This window comes from Apodemus sylvaticus, chromosome 5 (genome assembly GCF_947179515.1).
Source record: "Apodemus sylvaticus chromosome 5, mApoSyl1.1, whole genome shotgun sequence".
In the NCBI taxonomy this organism is placed as follows: domain Eukaryota; kingdom Metazoa; phylum Chordata; class Mammalia; order Rodentia; family Muridae; genus Apodemus; species Apodemus sylvaticus.
In genome coordinates this window covers 94,728,484-94,749,460 of record NC_067476.1, presented here as the reverse complement: position 1 = coordinate 94,749,460, position 20,977 = coordinate 94,728,484, and the positions used below count along the sequence as shown (strand labels likewise).

The window sequence follows — 20,977 nt, the reverse complement described above, 5'->3', positions numbered from 1 at the left end:
TTTTACAGTTCTCTCCTAGGATGAACTGTAGATAGAAGTGCAGGCCATAGAACACTGAGGGTGAAGTAATGATGTGAACAGAAAGCAATTACATAAAGATGAGACATCAAACACAGGTACTGAAAATGCAATGCACTGTCACAATAAAATATGAATACAATCCCACTGAGACAGCTAAAATCAAATGTGGCAACAGAGTAGTCTGAGAGAAAGCCCCCTCCTCACTGGCTGTGGCTGTTGACAACTAAGGGAGAGTCTGGACTTGCCCAGCACTCAACAACCTCCCTCTCAAGCACTTACTCCTAACAATCAAACACTGCTCCATGAAATGCTCATAGTCCCCACATCTCTAAAGGGGAAATAACTTAGACATTCATTCATAAGAAAAAACCAACAGAGTCAAAGCATATTTACTATCCAAGAATTTAAACATGAATAGATAAACACAACATGAATGTGTTTGCAGTGCTTTAAGGTTTTAAAAGAGTGTATGGCATGGAAAGTCAGATGAAATGAGTCTAAGTGTTTAACAACAGATAAATGGATAAAGAAAACATGGGTTTAAAAAAAAAAAACCAAAAAACTTTAATCCCAGCACTTGGGAGGCAGAGGCAGGCGGATTTCTGAGTTCGAGACCAGCCTGGACTACAGAGTGAGTTCTAGGATAGCCAGGATTACACAGAGAAACCCTGTCTCAAAAAACCACAAAAAAAGAGTATGATGACCAGAAATCATCAAGTTAAGAAAAAGAAGCTATTCTCAGAATGACAACTATTATACTGTGGCTTGTATACGGAATTTAGAGGGAACTGCTGATGAAGGAAAGGAGACAACAGAACAGGATCAAAGAACATAACACACTGAGTGAGTGAAAAAGTTAGAGCTAACCTACTGTTGTTAAATTCATGCTAATGGCCTAATTAGTACGACGATTGCCGAGAGGAGGAGGAGTGGAGATTAGCTGGGCTCCAATGTGGCAAAACTTCCTGAAATGAGGACAACAGAGATCTGGCTACGGCTTAGGTGTGTGCGTTTGTCAATTTCAGTTAATTCACTTGGAATGCCTCTTTGCATTTCACTGTATAAAGTTCACTTCAAGCAGGGTGGTCGTGACGCACGCCTGTAATCCCAGCACTCTGGGAGGCAGAGGCAGGCTGATTTCTGAGTTCAAGGCCAGCCTGGTCTACAGAGTGAGTTCCAGGACACCCAGGGCTATACAGAGAAACCCTGTCTCCAAAAAACAAACAAAAAAAAAAATTAAAACAAACAACTGACAAAGGACAATAAACAAATGGCTAAAGAACATTTGAATAATTTGAATATGTATGTACGCCAACAGGGATCATTAGAGAGAGCAATTATAAATACCTTGGCTATAAATCTAAAACATATTTTTACCATACAACCCAGCAAACCCTTTTGGTATTTTTAACCAAGAGTACTTAAAGATACAGTACAAAAAACAAAACAAACAAACAAACAAAAAAAAACCAAGTATGTATATAGCAGCGTTCTTCACAATTGCCCAAATGGTCCAAATAGGAATCAGCCCAGTAGCCGGGCACACACCTTTGATCCCAGTACTTGGGAGGCAGAGGTAGGCAGATTTCTGAGTTCGTGGCCAGCCTGGTCTATGGAGTGAGTTCCAGGACAGCCAGGGCCACACAGAGAAACCCTGTCTCGAAAAACCAACCAACCACAAAAACAATAAAAGGTATCTATAAATCAATATGATAAACACTTCAGCAGATTTAGACAGCAGACTGTTACTTAATAATGAGTAGAAATAAGCGAGTAAAATCAACACCACGGCATTAGAGATTATGCACTACAGATAACACAAACAAAACACTATCATGTTGTTGGGTGAAGCATTTTGATTCCTAAAACTTTAAAAATAGATTAATGAAGGAGAAAGGTGTAGTAACCTACAGAATAAAAGTTATGAGTGCACACTGCAGAAGTCCTTCAAGTTTTCTGTCTGTTTGACCATTTTCCTAATGAAACCTTAGGAATACAATGGAAGAAGACTCTGAGCAGAGTCCCTGTGGAACCACACTCCCTTCACACACAGATTCTAGACCTGCATAAGTGCTTGGCTTGAGCTTAGTGTAGAGTCATGGATGTAGAGAGTTGCTGTGCAGGTTTGAAATATTTACACTGTCATGTTTTAAAAATGTGTGGCATTTAAAATTAATAAGATAGTGAGGCCAGGCCAGGGATCTTTATGCAAAGGAGCATTTTTAATGTCTCCCTTCCACAGTGTTGTTTAAATTAGGACCAAAATAGACTAATTTTCTTTGCTAATAGTTTCAGTAAAATGTTTATTTCTAACTATCTTTAAATTGCCAGAATAGTCATCCTTCAAAAGAAGGAGACTATTTGGGGTAATTATTTTTAAATTATAACTTACCGTGCCACCCCATGCAATTACATATTTTTAGGCTGAACTTACAATTCATGATAACTAGTGATTTGTCTGATTCAAGCCATTTATTAAAAAAAAAATAAAAATAAAGATGAGTTAAACATAGTGAATAGATTAGAACAAGGACAACTCAGTAGAAAATTATTTTCACAAAAATTATCAAATTGTAAAACATTCTAATTATTCTCTCCAATGGCAAAAATACTCAAATTTTGGTCAAATCATATGTATTTTTATCTTGGTTTTTAGAAATTGAAAATTATATTATATATGAATATCCTGGAGCCATATGATCTTTATTTTTTGTTTATTTGTTTTTTGGGGTATTTTTTGGTGTGGGGGGGGGGGAGACAGGGTCCCACTATGTAGCTCTGACTGTTTTGAACTTACTCTAGACCAGGCTAGCCTCAAACTCCAAGAGATTCTCCTGCCTCTACCTCTTAAGTGCTGGGATTAAAGGTGTGTACCACCATGCCCAGCCTAGAGGCATATGATCTGATTGCTGAATGGTTTGGTTTTCATTTTTGCTTTCTTGTCTCATTTTGAGTCTTGATAGTAGCCTAAGCTGGCTGGATATTGTGATCCTCCTGCCTCAGCCTCCTTAGTACAGAAATAAGAGACATCATGCCCACCTTGAAATAGTTTTAAGTTTCTTCTAAGCTGGGCAGTGGTGGCGCACACCTTTGATCCCAGCACTTGGGAGGCAGAGGCAGTCGGATTTCAGAGTTTGAGGCCAGCCTGGCTTACAGAGTAAGTTCCAGGACAGGCAGGGCTACACAGAGAAACCCTGTCTCGAAACACACACACACACACACACACACACACACACACACACACACACACACACACACCCTAGCCCTGAAATTTAACTGCTCTATGTATTGTAAAACATGAACTATAACAAGTGCCATTTTATGCACTCTGGAACATCCTACAGATACATTATACATTATTTAAGTTTAAATAACTTACTTTTAAAATAAAACATAAAATTAAATTTGATCAAAGGTTCAGGCATATTATTTTTAAAAACTGGATACAGAAGCAGGAGAGATGGCTCAGCTGTTCAGAGCACTGGCTGTTCTTTCAGAGAACCTGGATTTTTGATTCTTAACACCAACAAAGAAACTCACAACCATGTGTAATTCCAGTCCAAGGGAATCCACTGCCCTCTTCTGACCTCTGTGGGCATCAGGTACATACATGACACACACACACATACAGGTAAAATAGCAATACATACACAATAAAAATAAAAACATTTTGAAATCAGAGCACAGATACAGCAGACTAGATAGTATGAGCACACTGGTCTTCATCTGCATACACCTTCCCTGGTCACAGAATTCTCTCATTAACTTGTACACATAGGACCACACCACCCAGGGTAAAGGTTATGGACGTATTGTGCTCACTAGGAATCCTCAGTGACAAGCAATGAACTCTGGCCTTGAAACAGATTCAAATCACATGAACCTCTCCTAAATTCCTACAGTTTTTAGACAGCATTCAAAGTACTTTCCCTGCTGTTAAGAGCTAAATAAATACCTGAGGTGAAACCTTCAAATCAAGCCCAATTGCTGACTATACACCTACAGTATTCACTTTACTTCAAATGACATTTTTAACAAATAGGAAAGGCAGTAGCAAGTACTCGAAGTAATTCCAACATATGACTGTTTTCACAATAGTTATGGTAGGCTTTCCAAGTCTGTTTTTTGAAACAGGGTCTTACTGTTAGTCCCAGCCAATCTGGAGCTTACTACTATATAGACCAGGCTGGTCTATACTCACAAAGATCTGTCTGCTGCTGCCTCCCTGGTGCTGAGATTAAAGGCCTGCACAACCACATCCGGCTTTAAGTAGATATTTTTACTAAATCATGGTAACAATTAGCCAGCATTCAAATAAATTAAAAATTACACTTTCATTTACACAGATACTTTTATAAATGTATAGAACATATTTCTATAATTTTCCTTCCTCATCCTCTTTTGCTCCTCTCACTCCCACCAAATTCTTTCTCTCCAGTAAGTACTCCTAGTTTCAGGCAGTTTTCTAAGTGACCCACTCAAAGTAATTGGTGTTGTTTGCATGAGCATAGTATGGGTTAGTCATGGCACAGGCTACCTACCAGTGGTTACAGCACTGAAGAAAAATAACTCCTCACCCACTTCTCTGGCAGCTGTTAGCTACCACTAACTCCTCATATAGACATGAGCCCTCATGAGCTCCTTTCTCTGTCATTTATTTAAAATGTCTGAACTGAAGAATTTATAAAATATAAAACTCCAAAACTCCCAAATTTTAATTTATCTTGTGAAGAAACCTATGTTACATGTTAGAACAGAGATCTTTGTGTGTGTGTGTCGGGGGGGGGGGGGGGGGGGTGTTCATATGTGTATGTGTAAGTCAGAAAATGAAACCTAGTGTTCTTTTTATGTCTTTCTGCTTTATTCTCTTGAGACAAGATCTGTCATGGAACTTGAAGTTCACTGACTCTGGAAAAGCAGACTGACCGGTGAGCTCCACATCTACCTGTTGCCATCTCCCAGTTCCAGGATCGGGAGAAAGCACTCTCCAACACAGAGTCATCCTCCCAGCCCTAGAGCAGCAATTCTGAGGTAAAAACAGTTGCATGAAATAAAAGCCCATTCCAGACTATTTATAACCAATGTTAGAGAAACTACTCCATCCCCACCCCACCCCCACTGAGTGTGGTGTCACTTGGCGGGTCAGGCACAAGTATGAAAAGATGATTAAATGCTGTTTTAGAATAGTGTTTTGCAAATTATTTCTGGTGAAGTCTTTTTCTATTTAATGAAACATGGTCTCACAGAGCCCAGGCCAGCCTCAAACTCACTATGCACTTAAAGCCCTGACCATCCTGCCTCTACCTTCTCAGGAGTGTGCAACCATGCCAAGCAGAATCTTTTAAATATCCAATTCATTACATGCTAATAATTTTATGAATAAATAACAAGGTGAATTAATGAAAAAATGAAATGAAGATATACCAAATAAATCCCATGATTTATTTGTATTTAAATCATGAAATTCAACAGATATAAGATTGCTCTATTAAGCTACTATGCAAGCTTCTAAAATTTCAATTTCTTACCTTACTTCCTCAGATAGGCAATATGACCCAGCACTGTCTGTATACTACAATCTGAATGGCTGTTCTGCAGAATGTTGTAAACATCTTAAAGAAGATAATGAGCAGTTTACTACTTAAATTTAGAGTTACTACTATTGCTGGAATCTAAGCATACTCTCATTTTCCAGTAAAAGATGTGCCTACACCTTCCCTATTTATCATATTTAGTAAACCCTTTTATCTATTTGCTACTGAGAGACTGAATAATAGTTTAAAATATCAAATTAATGGGCTGGAAAGATGGCTCAATGGTTAAGAGCACTTATTCTTGCAGACTTGAATTCAACTCTAGCATCCATATGGTGGTACACTACCCTCTTTAACTCTAGTCCCAGTGCTTCTTCTGACCTCTGAAGGCTCCAGGTATGCATGTAGTGCTCATACATACATGTAGGCGAAACACTCATACACATAAAATTAACTATCTAAAGCAACTTTCAATTTAAATGACTTAAAATTCTAAGTTTTATCTCACGTAGCATATAAGTACAGAAGGGTGAGTGAATTACTTTTGTGAAGACCAGGTAATAAAGACAGCAAGGACATACTATTTAAAACTATGATAAAAAATAAATAAAAAGATAATAAAAACAAAAACCAAAACAAACCAAAACTATGAAAACGGATTTCTATGAAATGGTTGTAGTGGCTAATATTTAATAAATTTTAGTGCTGAAAGCCTTAAAGATAAAAGATGGAAGACATTCCTTCCTGGTGGATTCATACTGTTGTAGAGAACAAAAGGCAGACTCCTCTGGTTGAGGCCTCAGGACTCTCAAAGGATCATCCATTTACTTATCCTATTAGAGTGCCCAGTAAGTCCCAGAAACGGGAATGAAACACTGTCCCCAGCCCTACATGAGTGTGAAGTCTTGTCAGCCAATGAACTATACATCTGTAAGTAGAAAACAAGGAACCAGGGGAGCATGACACCCCACCACTGCCCAAAGCTGTGGGGTGCTCACTGGAGGGATGTAATAAGATGTGATGGCTAGCTAACTTTGGGGCAACCTCAGTCATTTTTGGCAGCAGTGTCCAAACACTAAGTGAGGTATTACTGAATGCCTCTGGAAATTACGTGCTTGGCTCTTCTTTTTTTTTTTTTTTTTTGGTTTTTCGAGACAGGGTTTCTCTCTCGAGTCCGGGCTGTCCTGGAACTCACTCTGTAGACCAGGCTGGCCTCGAACTCAGAAATCAATCCGCTTGCCTCTGCCTCTCAAGTGCTGGGATTACAGGCATGCGCCACCATGCCTGGCTGTGTTTAGCTCTTAAAGTTGTCTCTTAAGAGTTTAATCCATGAGGTTGGAGTTTAATCTCAGCAGTTAAGAGCACTAGTTGTTCTTCCATAGGTCCCGAGTTCAATTCCCAGCAACCACATGGTGGCTCACAACCATCTATAATGTGATCGGATGTCCTCTGGCAGGCGGGTGCACATACATACATAAAATAAATAAATCTTAGGAAAATAAAAAAGTTTAGTCCGAGCTGTAACTTTCTGTACAGGACTGTTTTCCCCTTGGTCTAATTAATGTAACTGAGCCTAGGGACAAGTGGGATCCAAGAATCACCAAACAAAGAGGCAGCACTGGTAGCTAAGAATACAGACAACAACTCAGTTCCTCACTGCAGTTTAATGTCCCATCTACACATTTCATTTTTCTATTATTAAATGATTATCAGGTTAAAAATGCTTTTCTACTGATGGAAAGTGTACAGAATATAAACATGACACTATGCATCATACTGTCAAAATAGTCTTAAAACATCGGAAAAAACAATGAAAACACAATCCCAAAGAAAATGTCCTTGTTAACAAAATAATCGATTAACCAAGCAATAGTAGTTTTGTGGTGCCAGCGTTGACCAGAGCCCAGCATATGCTATGCTAACAGTCGATCACTGAGCGGCTCCCCAGTTCAGGACCACCCTTGTTCATTTAATTTCTACTTTAAAGAAAAAATGGATGCTACAAATCACTGCTTTGTTTCTGCCCTTCTCCAAAAGTCCATTTACTCAGAGATTTCCTAAGCCGGCATGGTGGGGGTGAATGCCTAGTATCCAGGAACTCAGAAGATTGAAGAGGGAGGATCCATACTCAAGGCCAACTGAGCTATACAGCAGCAAGACTGCCTCAAAAAGAAAAATTACAAAGTGAATAAAGCAGCCAGGCAGAGGTGCTGTACGCCTTTACTTTCAGCACTCGGGAGGGAGGCAAGGGCAAGCGGGACTCTGCCTGGTCTACAGAGCTACACAAAGAACCCGTCTTAAAAAGTCAAAAGATAAATAAATTAATAAAAATAAAAAAGATAAGAAAAAATTCACTAAGACTTGGCTCAAAATATGAACATTCACTAACTTTACTGATAGACAAATGTAAAATATGCAATAACTCAGCAGTACTACACTGCACTAGATATGAGTACATCATTTGTGTATGTAACAATGAAGAATACAATGAAGAATACTGACTTTCCTTTAAGAAACATGGCCTCTAGCCTTCCGTTTGTAGTTTTCCTCTGATTGTCAGGCAAAATAATGTCCCGGGGTATTTCTTCCACACATCTGCTATATTACAATATAATTAAAATTTAATAAACATCCTGGCAGGGTTAACTTATGTAAGACAAAAATACTACTACTGGAATCACATAGTACCCCTTGGCTCAATCACTATTTTTCAATGATTACCATGAATTTGGCCAGTCTACTTATCTGATGCCTCAGATTTTTTTCTTAGACAAGAAAAAGTTTATCTTAGAACTGAAAAACGAAACAACACAAAACAAACAAAAATCCATGGTGAAAAATATCAAAACTTTTTTTTCAAGAAAGAAAAGAATTAGTGTCCGGCAGTGGTGGCACATGCCTGTAATCCCAGCACTCTGGGAGGCAGAGGCAGGCAGATTTCTGAGTTTGAGGCCAGCCTGGTCTACAGAGTGAGTTCCAGGACAGCCAGGGCTATACAGAGAAACCCTGTCTCGAAAAAAACCAAATCCAAAAAAACCAAAAAATAAATAAATGAATAAATAAATAAATAAAAAAGGAAAGAATTAACCTTATCTCTACAGAAGAACATGAATCCTGGCTCCTTCCTGTACTCAGTCCCTTCAGTGGGATAGAGCACACTGCTAACCTAGGGAAAAAAAATCAATCATAAGCCTTTTGTATGCGTCTTAGGATGTAACTAGCCACTTTTCATATTTTCAATAATGAAAATAAGCATTGTTTATATGTTTAAGGTAATAAATGCAAATATTCTCAAAGCAAAACAAATTCCAATTATATTTAGTTTCTCTTCTGGCATGCAGGTGCACATGCAGATAGGGCATTCACGTACATAAAATAAATAAATCTTGGGGAAAAAAAGAGTTTAGAGCTGGAGAGATGGCTCAGCAGTTAAGAGCACTGACTGCTCTTCCAGAGGCCCTAAATTCAATTCCCAGAAACCACATGGTGGCTCACAACAATCTGCAATGGGATTCAATGCCCTCTTCTGGTGTGTTTGAAGACAGCAGTAGTGAACTCAAATATATTTAATAAATAAAATTTTTTAAAAAAATTTAATCTGTTATAACTTCCTGTACAGAAAACTGTATTCACTCCTTAGGTGAAAAAGTACATGTGTGTGCACGAGTTTTACTTAATAGAGTTTTCTTTTTTCTTTAACCAGCAATATGTAAAGAAAAGAGCTTTTCATCAGAGTAAAGGCAAACCTGTCCAGGTAAGATGGAAGAAACTCAAGTGCCATTCAGCCAAAATCTTAAATGTAACTAAATGGTTATGAAATCAAACAGATAAATGCTATCAACTGGCTTTTGTGTAAGGACTTCTCAAGGTGACCAGAAACATACCAAGGATTATCAAATGCAGCAATAAACAGCAAACCAAAAGCTGCCTCTGATTAATTAGGTGGGGAACCTAGAGGCTGGAATGCAACTACTCCTGACTAAAGAGAGATCTCAAATACAACAGACTAAAATAAGAAGTGAAAAGTAAACATAAGGTCAGTGAGGTGACTAAGGCCAAAGGCATTCATCTCAAGGCCCAACTCTCGGGCTCAGTCTCTAGGACCTACATGCAGGAAGAGAAGCACCTCCTCAAACTTGCCTTCAACCTCCGCATGTGCCTCATGGTGCACACTTATACCCACAAAAAATAAAATACTAAAAGGAAAACTAAACTAAATATAAGAGACAAAACAACAAAAAACCCAACTACCTGCCACTTAATGACTTGCTTTTTTTCCTAGTTTTGAGCTTTTTAATTTTAAAAACTACACATTTTGAAAAATCTACTTTTAATTGTGTGTATTTACATGTGGGTAGGACTGTGTGCAGGTGAATGAATACCAGTGCCCTTGGAGTCCCAGCTCTGAGGCTGCAGATCCAGGCTGTTGTGAGATGCCTGGTGTGAGTGCTGAGACTCACACTCCAGTAAGGTCTTCTGTAGGAACAGTGTGCTGAGCCAGCTCTCCAGCCCTAAACCCTGCACATTTGAAAACTTCAATCTTGTCAGCTACTCTATGAAAAAAAAAATTCAGCATTTAAAATTTGCAGTTCTCATATCTGGTTGGTGTGTATGTGTGTGTGTGTGTGTGTATGTGTGTATGTGTGTGTGTGTGTGTGTAGGCTAATTCATGTGCATGCTGGTTGAAAGACAGATAATAAATAACTTTTTAGGAATAGGTTTTCTCTTTCCATCATGTGGGTTCTGAGACTGAACTCAGGTCATCAGGTTTGGTGGCAGGTGTCTTTACCCACTTACCAGTCTATGACATTAATTTATTTATTCTGATTTGATTATGAAACCACCAAGTATCAGTGAGAGACCCTATCTCAAAAGCAAGATGGGTGGCTGCAGAGATGATACCCAAGATTCTGGCCTCCACATATACAAGCATGTTTTTGTGTTCATGCTCACGTTTGTGAATGTTCATGCATACACACACACACACACACACACACACATGCATCCCACTTCAAAATAGGCACTTGGGTAGTAGAGGTAGGATGTTAATAAATGAGATGAACTGAAGCTGTAAGAGTAGCCCAGACCAACCTTTAGTATATACAACAAAATTTAAATATCTGGCTGGAGACTTCTCAGTGGCAGAACATGGCAGGCCATATAATTAGCAATGCAACAGACTTTGGGTTTAGTCTCTTAACTATACACATGTTCTTGTGTGTGGTCGTACATACACATACTCATACATAGACACTCAAGGTCAGCAGGAATAAAATGTTCTGTAAACAAGAAATGTTAAAATAGGATAAAGGTATACCTTAGAAGTAAGAAAACAGGGCTGACGAGATGGCTCAGTGGTTAAGAGCACTGACTGCTCTTCCAGAGGTCCTGAGTTCAATTCCCAGCAACCACAGGGTGGCTCACAACCATCCATAACAAGATCTGACTCCTTCTTCTGGAGTGTCTGAAAACAGCTACAGTGTACTTACATATAATAAATCTTTAAAAAAAAAAAAAAAGAAGAAAATGTTTCTTACTCATCAACCACTGAACTATTATTTTTCAAGCAAAATGTCCCATGTACATGCCTGCATGTGTTATATGTTATGTGGTTTTGCCATCATTTGTAATTAAGGACACTAGCGAGGTGTTGGTGGCAAACACCATTAATAACAGCACTTGAGAGGCAGAGGCAGAGTTTGAGGTCTTCTTGGTCTACAGCATGACTTCAAGGGCAGACAGATCTACACAGAAAAATCCTATCTCTAAAACAAACAAACAAACAAACAAACAAAAATTCAAACCAAACCAAAAAGATTTTATAAAACTTATAAAACCCAATTGAAACAATATTCTGTTTAACATTTAACAGAAATGCTTTTGTAATTCCAACAGTGAACATTTCAAATTTCTGTGAAAAAAAAAATCCGTGGAGATACATCCTATTCAAAACTAATGCCCAAAACTAATGTTCATAGGAATGGATTTATTCTCAGTTACCAAGTCTGTCAGGTGTAGACTGTGCATAAGTGCATCAGGCCAAAAGAGCAAGGACAGTGCGGACTGCAAGCCAGCTTGCTCTTCTCCGGCAAAGCCATATGCACAGCCACTGTGACCGGGGCATAAAGGTGGGACCTTGTCAGAAGTTGTGCAAAGTTCTTAGTAGTCCAGAACTGTTTATTAGTTACTAGGAGCAAACCATCTGTAATCCAAGAGAGGGTAATATTGCCCTGATAGGTCATTACAAGTTGCCTTAAAGAACAACACTGTAATGTCCTGATAGGTCACTGCAGGCTTCCTGAAACAGCACTCCCCTTATTATTAAAACAAAAAGCATGACTTTTGTAAGGCTCCATTACCTCCAGGCCTCTCCTCCTCCCCTTATGCCTTTCCATTAGTAAAGGTGATATTGGGATATACTGAATGAGAAAAGAATCTATTTTCAATTAAAAGCAGAAATCATGAGACTCCAAATCCATTAGCATGCCAATGAGAGCAAAAGCGTGTGGGCTTACTGAGGAAAGTCTTAGTGAGGACCAGAAGAGAACACTGAGGATCAGAAGGTGACATTATCCCTGTAGCAATCAATGGTACTTATCCTTATCTGGGGGAATTCCAGGACTGCCTCTATAACAGAAGATACTCTCCCTAAAAAGCCAGATCTTAAAAAGTTCAACCTTCCTTGGGAGAGTGAGAGAAAGTAGCCCTGGGTCAAGCCAAAGGCCTGTGAGTGTGCTGCAAACTCTCTACCATAAAGCTGAAACCTCTGGCATTGTTTTTTTCTGACAAGGGCCTATGATGCCTAGGCAGGTCTTGAACTTGTGATCTTGTCTCTGACTCTTGAGCGCACAACTCTATCTTAAAAGTTTTCTTTATAGAATAAAAGCTGAGAAAATAATGGCTCTTCATGTACTTTTTAACAACAATAAATAAAATTTGTTTTCCAAGTTTTTTTTCCTTTAGTGTATGAGTATGTGTGTGTGTGTGTGTGTGTGTGTGTGTGAGAAACCCAGAACCTTTCATCACACCTAAAAATACTCTAACAGGTTATCTTAATCTGAGGGCTTCTCATGACAATATTATAAGTAGATCTAAGAAAATTAGTATTTCTTTAATGTGTTTTAATACCATGTATTTCAAATTCCCTCAATTACTGTGACTTTCATTTGTTTTTGAGGCAGAGGCTCACTGTGCTGTCCAGGCTTGTAGGTATAACTGATTCCTCTTGTCTCATCTTGAGTACTGGACTACAGATGTACACTATCTACCCAGTTCCCATTATCTCACAAGTGTCTTTTTATAGGTATAGATACAGATACACACATCTGCTTCTCTGCTTCAGTAGTTGCCTTTCATCTCCCTTTATCACCATATATAAATATGGATGTGGCTGGCCTCGAACTCAGAGATCCACCTGTTTCTGCCCCCCAAGTGCTGGGAATAATAGAGTGTGCCATCACCTCTGGCCCTTCACCATTATCTTTTAAAATTCTGTTGAATTTCTGTTTGGGTATGTCTGGAAGTTCTTTGACTCACTACTAAGCACAATATAGATGTGATATCACACATTATATTAGGTGCAAAAACTGTGCTCCTGTCCTCAAGAACTTTATAGTCCGGTTGGGAAAGATAATATGTAAAAAAACCACAACAAAGGGATGTAGATATTGTACAGTCTTGACTAGGAATAGCAGAATGAATGTGAGACCTGATCAGGCTGACTGGAATATAGGACTGAATAAAAAGGTATCAGTACTCCTTGAAGGGACTATGTATATTGAAGTTTTTAACTGGCATTTTTTAACAATTCAAATGTAGTGTGATGAAATAAAGATTAAAATTATAATTTGGAAGTAATTTGGTGCAGGCTTGGAATGTGGCTTAGTTGACAGAGTGTCTGCCTAGCATGCAAGAGGCCTTGAGTTCCATCCATAGCATCACATAAACTGGGTGTGGCTCAAAAGGCCTTCAATCCCAACACTTGGGAGGTAGAGGCAGGTTCAAGCTCATCCTGATCACACAGAAAAGTCAAGGTCAGCCTGAGCTACTTGAGATCCTGTCACAAAAATAAATAAGTAAGTAAATAAATAAATGTGGTAGAAAAAGAAGTTATAATCTTTTATTTCATATTTTAATTTTGACATAGTGTATATAATCCAGTGAAAGGTTTATTAAGCCATGGAAAGCAGTTAGACCAGGAATTAATACACACTACTGCTATAAAACGAGTAGCTAAAGGTCAGTAAACTCTGGAACTCTAAGCTTTACCAAGTCTATCTTTCTCAAGACATTAAAAACAAACACATTTGAGGAACTAAAACTATTGAGGCTTCCGGAACACTTAAGGTCAGGAGGAACAGTATTTCCTGAGACCGGAAATGGTAAGTTAGCCTTGCTGTAACAAGTCGGTGGCTAAGGCCATGTTTTCTAACTTGTGTAGAATAGAATTTTTTAAAGTCTTTAAGATTCTTAAGGGAAAAAACTTAAGGAAAAAAAAAGATTTATGCTGGTCTGAATGTGGCATAAAACTAAGTGGCAGTTCTCAAACTTTTTAATTGAGTCTGAAAAAAGTAACTTTTCTCTTTGGATCAGCTCTTCCCACTAAATCAAATGAAAACTTCTAATGCAAGTCAGTCTGATCAGTCCAAGGTCAAGTCTGGAAAGTGGTTAATACGAACAGAAGTGGTTTCTTATGTTCTGACTACAAAAACCCAATATACAACATACAAAATAGTTATCTAAAGCTCAGCAGGGATATTACGTGGGAATCAGGCACTAGAAGCTCATCTTGTAAGTTCCATTTGTTCAAGAGAATAACATCTCCTTAAGTGAATTCAGTTATTTTAAATACTCTATAAGAACATAAACTTCAAAAAATAATTTTATGACACCCAACTGAGTCTTCGAAAACTCAGTTAACAACTTGCCTTAAACACTGACTTAGGAGTCAAAGCCCCAAAGCTCTCTAGAAAGCACATATCCAGCCCACTAAAATTTTAGTTTAGGCTTTTTTTGTGTTGTAAGCTATTTAATTTTTAAATTTTTTTTGTTATTTATCTTTAACCAAAAATAGTCATTTAGTTAGAAGTAAGACAAAAGTGAGGAAATCAAAATATACATTTCTTTGCCCTCTTGCCAGCTACCTTCTTAACGCCAAAAGACTAGTGTAGTGACCTACTAACTGTAGCTATTATTCCCACACTCAGAAAGGCATCACAGAAACGTGGGCCTTAATTCCAGGTGATTAGTATAAAACGGAATAGGGTAGTTACCCAGCACGGAGAACCCAGGGGTTGAAACATTCTGCTCTCCGAGCCTCTACTTACCCTCGGTAACATCCTGGGGGTTAGAAGTTCGGTCACTGGAAGGTTCTAGGGCAACAGTTGCCAGAGAAGTGGTGGCCCCAGACAGTTCACTCATAGGCTCACTACGGCTTGTTTCTGGCACACTTTCTCGGGAGCTAAATCTTACTCGAGAACTAGATCGAGAGCTGAGATCCGGGCTGGTGTCTGACAAACCTGGAATGTCATCAATCTTGGTTGGTGTCACCATGAACCGAACTGAAGACATCTTGGTGGTGGCTTCTGGAGGATGCATTTTTTTCCCTTTTTGACAAATAAAAAAAGAAACACTCACAAAAACTCTTCCTCCTACACTAGCTACTTCTGAATGCAAAAAATAGAAGAAAAAAAAAAAACCCTCAATTACCTTGATTTACATCCCACAAAGGCCCAATTAAGAATCCTTCTACTTAGAATTCAAGCCAACTGTTTTATAAAGTGCCCCGCCAGTTACTGAAAAATAATTTTTCGAGAAACAAAATGAGAACAAAACAATGCTAATCCTGTGTAACTTGGTTCCTTTAGAATCCTAGCTATCTCCCCTGGTCCAGGGTTGAGGGCTCCGTGCCATGATCTTACAGCAGCTGGCGACGCCTCCCTTCGCTCAACCCCCAGGGTCCGGATGAGGTAGTTAGTCCTTTATCTGCCGAGTGTCCCACGGTTCTAGCTGAGGACAGAGCATGCAGGCCCACCCTTATCAGGTGGATAGAGCGTGGATCAGATTACGCAAAGGTGTACACCAGCCACCTGTTGTGTATCAGGTGAATACCCCACAGGTCTGGCTGGGAGGAGGTGTGTGCTGAGCCACCCGGTGTTTTTGAGGTCGATAATCCACTTGGGTCTGGTGGGAGAGATGAGCATGCATAACGGGAAAATACCCCCACAGTACAGGATGGAGAAAGAGGAGAGCAACGTGAGGATGCCGAGGCAGAGTGGATTCCTGCCTCCCAGAGGTCTCGTCCTGGCAAAGGAGCTGGAGGCGGCGGCTAGCGGATCAGAACAGAGCAGCTCCCACTGCAGCAGGGTCGTGGCAGGTCGTCGCGAGTCCCTCAAGCCCACGACCGCTCGCCGTGTTTGCACTGCGTGTGACAGGTCGCGCTTTCCTCCCGGGCCCGGCGCCGGTGGCCTCTCGCCGGCTCTCCTTGGGTCTCGGCGGAGAAGACGGCCGAGCAGGCTGGTCCCAGCTAAGGAGGAGGTCGCAGGTGCGGGAGCCCGCGCCAGCTGATGCGGGTGCGCGCGCAGCTGTTGTTTACTACCCGCTAACCGTTTCGGAGCCGCAGCGCGAAGGAGGCCCCCTCCCCTGCAGACGCCCGAAGCCGTTACGTGACCTCGCCGCCCCCAGCCCCGGGCGCGGCGGGCTGTGCCCGCGCCGCCGCAGCCCTCCCCTTCCCGCCCCGCTCGTTCCTCATTCGAGGTTAACCGTCCAGAGAAGCCTGGGGAGCTTGAGGGCGGCGCCGTCCCGCGGGCGGGCAACAGCAGCCCCGCCCGGAGTAAGCAGCGCGGAGAAAGAGGGCAACACGCTTGCGCAGATCGGTGACTCTGGTGACTCGTAGAGCACGACGGGAACCGTAGTCCGCCCCGGGGCCTGAACTACGCGTGGCGAGCTTTTTCTCACCTGTGCTGCATGTACTCAGTATGCAGCTTAGAGGCAGGCAATGTACATTGACCCCGGAACCGCAAGGGTCATCTCTAAAATCTTTCTGGAAACCTTAACTTTATGGCACCCGAACCTTCCATTACTGTATCTAGTTACCTTTGATGTGACCTCTGTAAAATTTCAGTTGTCTTTTCTAAAGCGCCTATAACTTGTTCTTCATCGTGGGCTACTTTCCCCCTTCTTGTTCCGTTCCTATCCTTTTCAAAATGCAAGCCAGGCTTAAATTTCCACTAAAGAGAATTATACAGACATGGCAAAGACATCGGGGTATCTGCTCTGCAACATTTCCAGGGTTTGACCTACTTTACTAACACTAGAATGTTGATTTAATTCAAAATAACTTTCAGTTCAACCATGTTTTATTTGAAAACTTTCTGAAGGTTTGGCCAAAATGCAGAAACTCACTGGAGCCTCCTGAGTCCTTGGTTCCTCCTAGGTGCAAATAGTTAAATCAACAGCAGGAGGCTAGAGCGACCCTTAGTGGTTAAGAGTATTAACAGCTCTGAAGGAAACCCTGGTTCGGTTCCCAGTTCCCTTAAATGCCTGTAACTCCAGGTCTGCGCTATTAAGACCTATGCTGGCACTGCACTTAAGTACATATAAGACTTATATTTAAAAAAAAAAAAATGTAAAAGACATGGATCTAAATTCCCAGGTTTGGAAATTCCCTTTGATCAAATGACAATTCCCAATCTAGTTTAATAGCCTGGGAATAAAATGAAACCCGTTAAAATGTAAAACAGTATTAGATCTTTGAGTATCTGACATATCCAAAACCCTTGATTCTATCCTCATCAGTTAGGGTGGGGGCAATGTTAAAAAACCGGTTTGTTTTTTAAGTACACTTACTTATTTGGAGTACACAAATACATGAGTCCTCCTCAGTCTCAGGATCTGAACCCAGATCTGCAGATTTGTGGGTGAAGACCCTTGGCTGGCCAAAATACCTCTTTTGCTCTTTAGAGAGAAAGGGAGACATGAGTTCATGTTGCACAGGTTATCCTCAGATTCTATATAGCAGAGGATGACTTTCAACTTCTGACCTGCCTTCACTTCCCAAGTGCTAGAATTAGGTCACTAAACCCAATCTTCTGTATGGCTATGTGCATGTTAGAAAGGCACTGGGCCTGCATTGTTCTGTACAACCTCAACTCCCTTTTAGTTTTCTGATACAAGAACTAACTGCATAGCCCAGGCTGGCTTGGAACTCAGAGATCCATCTATCTCATTCTAGGCTAGGATTAGATGTCAGCTACCACGTACAGTCTGGATTTTCTGTACAGCCTACGGCTCGTGATTAAAACCAACAATTGTACTTGAAGAAATCCATCTTCTCAGGAATCTACCTTTTTGTTGTTTGTTTTTGTTTTTTTTCGAGACAGGGTTTCTCTGTATAGCCCTGGCTGTCCTGGAACTCACTCTGTACACCATGCTGGCCTCGAACTCAGAAATCCCGCCTGCCTCTGCCTCCCAGAGTGCTGGGATTACAGGCGTGCAACACCACTGCCTAGCAGGAATCTACTTTCTAAGGCAGCTTTGCTGGTCATTCAAACTTCAGACTTTACAAAGACATTTTGCAGTGTTTGCTCTCCGACATATGCCAGTCTTTTTGTGTATACTTCTATGCATTGCCTAGCTCACTCTTACAGCTCTTCTTCTTGCCTCCAAGCACATAATCAAGCTCCCTAAAGCCAGGTGTCAGATGTTAATAGCCAGGGGATCTTCTCAGTCCTTGCTAGATTCATGACAATTTCCTTTTCTTCATATTGACTAGTACTACTTCCAGGCTGAAGCCTTTTTATTTTTGTCTGCAGAGCTGGGAGAGTAGAATGCTAACAGTACTAATGTTCTATTTATTTTTGCAAGTGAAGGACAGAATTGTATCCAATACTGAAAAAACAAGAAGACACACCTCCCACCACAAACAGACTTCACTGACAACTTGGTTAAGAAACTTCCATGGGCTAGTGCACACCTTTAAGGTAGTGCTCAAAGTCTGAGGCAGTTAGACCCGAGATCCAAGGGCAGTCAGCTCTACATGGAGGCTCTGTCTAAAAAGAGAAAAAGGAAACTTCCAGGGTTGGACACACTTGTTATCCTATAAATCAAAATGTAATGGTAGCTCTGGAGAGAAGGGTGCTCTCCCAGAGGACCTGTGTTCTATCCCCAGCAGCCACATGAAGGCTCACTATCACTATCTCTAGTCACCAGGGATCTGACTCCCTCTTCTGGCCTTGGTGGTTACTAGCACACATATGCATAGACACGTGTCTGTAAAATACTAAAATACACATTTTTTAATCTTTTAAGAATTTAGAACATTTCTTCCTTTTTTTTTTTTTTTAAAGTTGTGCAGGGTGGTGGTGGCACACACCTTTAATCCCAGCACTTGGGAGGCAGAGGCAGGCGGATTTCTGAGTTCAAGGCCAGCCTGGTTTACAGAGTGAGTTCCCGAACAGCGGGGGCTACACAGAGAAACCCAGAAAGAAAAAAACCAGAAAGGTTTCAAAAAATCAGAAAGAAAAAAAAAAGAAAGAGAAAGAAAAAGTTGTATTTATTTATTATGTGTAAGTACACTGTTGCTGTCTTCAGACACACCAGAAGGGAGCATCAGATTCCATTACAGATGGTTGTGAGCCACCCTGTGGTTGCTGGGAATTGAATTCAGGACCTCTGGAAGAGCAGTAACTGCTCGAAACCACTGAGCCATCTCTTCATCCCCACAGAATATTTTTTAAAGGGGCCACTGTTAGACAGTAGAGGTTTTCTAGCTAATGCTGACCTTTGTAGGAGTCTTTCACAGTCTTTCCCCCGCCCCCCCAACACTCTTATCGTTGATGGCACAGTTTCATTGCTACAATGAGGGCTTAAGAACGTTTTCAAGTGGTCTTGTACTACCAACCATATTACCCTTCCCTCATTTTTTCCTCCAACAACACACAACATGAACTCTCAAGTCATTGTATGTTTAATAACCTGGCAGTAAGTCAAAACATGAAAAAAAAAATTGTTCCTTTTACGGGCGAGGACCATCAGTTTAGACTCATTCATCAAGCGAGTGAGATAGGATTCCAAGCAGCATGGGAAGGCTTCAAGGCTTACAGATTGACGTGTTTGGTTGCTGAGAATCGGCCGAGGGACGAGCAGCACAAGAGACCAACGAGCCCTCAGAGGACAGGACGCGGTTGCTGGGTCATGAGCACCTTGAAGCGTTTCTTGATGGTGATTCGGTGTCTTGAGTATTTGTCATCTGGGGAGAACCGAGCAGGATGGGCGGAGCAAGTCTGTTGTCCCATAGGGTCAAATTTCTGCTCAAGGAAAAATAAAAGAAAATGATCTCAGTACATGAGTGGTGTGATAGGAAGGGGACCAGAAAATGGGAAACATGAGGCCAGGAGACCGTGAGGGTCAGAACAAGAAGCCACTTTCTCTACCACGTTTTGGCTCCGACATGGCTAGTTCCAACCGCTCCTCCCATCTAAAGTTCTCGTCCTTTTGATATACAGCTGTTTCCTCCCCTTACCTTCAGCGTATAGACGCGATCGCCCTGCTCGTTGAGGTAATACTGGAGAAACATGACTGCCCCTCAGCAGACAGACGCTCGCTCGTTTACCGCTTGCCGCGTTTCTCCGGAGTGCGCCGCCTCAATCGCGTGCGCCAACATCCTTCCAGTTTGGACGGAAGTCTCTCCAAGGCATGCTGGGAAAAGTAGTCCATTTCTCCAGTGATAGCCATATGACCAGAAGGGGGCATAGTAGAGCAAGTCTTGCTTGGCCTTGGGTTCCAGCTTGTAGCATCCTTGCAAAGTTATTAAGATCATGGAACTGCCCACTGTGACCAAGGCACTGCCAGGGATTAGGAAGTAGGGATGGATGTTGGTTGAATATTGATGCATCATTCACTGTTTATAGCAGTCCTATCTTTAATTTCAAATTGCACACCCATTTCAGAGGCACCAGTTTTCTAGTTCCTGGAGAATCAAGGTCTCCAGGGTTCTCAACCTCCTATATACTAGAGAAGTAGTTAAGATTTTTTTTTTTGAGCCCTACTTTTTACATCCGGTTTCCCGCCCTAATTCAAATTATTGGCGGCAAAGAGTGCATGATGGGTATCCGATATTATGCAAAGCGAAAAGAGCGTAAAGGTTTTCTTATGAACCGGTGGATTTTGTTTTAGAGACCGATCCAAGATTCAAACTTGGGACGAGACCACAGATTCAGCTCTTTATATGGTGAGTAGCAGATGATAGTACAATAAGGTACATCTTCTCGGAATATTTCCAGTTTTTAAGACTGAAAAGTCGCAAAAGAGTCTAGTTTAAAGAATCAAAAACTAAAACCAAGATATTGCAAAATGATCGTTGCAGCACTATTTATAGTGGAAAAATATAGTAGCATACTAAATTTGTAGCCAGAAAAACGTAA

The 20,977-nt window shown here is 40.8% G+C and overlaps 2 protein-coding genes across 8 annotated transcripts in view; both read right to left on the bottom strand.

Annotated features, from left to right (window-relative positions):
• Positions 1–16,191, bottom strand: part of Slc12a6 (solute carrier family 12 member 6) — a 101,963-nt gene extending 85,772 nt beyond the window's left edge. For 3 of the 7 annotated variants that reach the window (XR_007977911.1, XM_052183162.1, XM_052183166.1), the window contains exon 1: positions 14,882–16,191. Coding sequence is in view for 6 of the 7 variants with exons in the window: in XM_052183162.1 (XP_052039122.1) it covers positions 14,882–15,152 (271 nt within the window). In the remaining variant the exon portion in view is untranslated. The remainder of the gene's footprint in view (positions 1–14,881) is intronic. The other 4 variants (XM_052183163.1, XM_052183164.1, XM_052183165.1 and 1 more) reach the window with 4 other exon arrangements.
• Positions 16,192–19,505: 3,314 nt separating this feature from the next.
• Nop10 (NOP10 ribonucleoprotein) lies at positions 19,506–20,214 on the bottom strand. The gene is made up of 2 exons (XM_052183161.1): positions 20,077–20,214; positions 19,506–19,861 (listed from the first exon to the last, which is right to left on the bottom strand). The coding sequence occupies exons 1-2, from the start codon at positions 20,128–20,130 to the stop codon at positions 19,721–19,723; spliced, it is 195 nt and encodes a 64-aa protein (XP_052039121.1). The 5' UTR covers positions 20,131–20,214; the 3' UTR covers positions 19,506–19,720.
• Positions 20,215–20,977: the final 763 nt, after the last annotated feature.

Excerpts from the sequence above, each read along its gene's own strand:
- Nop10 (XM_052183161.1), bottom strand. The coding sequence starts at position 20,130 with ATGTTTCTCCAGTATTACCTCAACGAGCAGGGCGATCGCGTCTATACG. Across the intron at positions 19,862-20,076 it reads ATCGCGTCTATACGCTGAAG|AAATTTGACCCTATGGGACA; the intron begins GTAAGGGGAGGA and ends TTCCTTGAGCAG.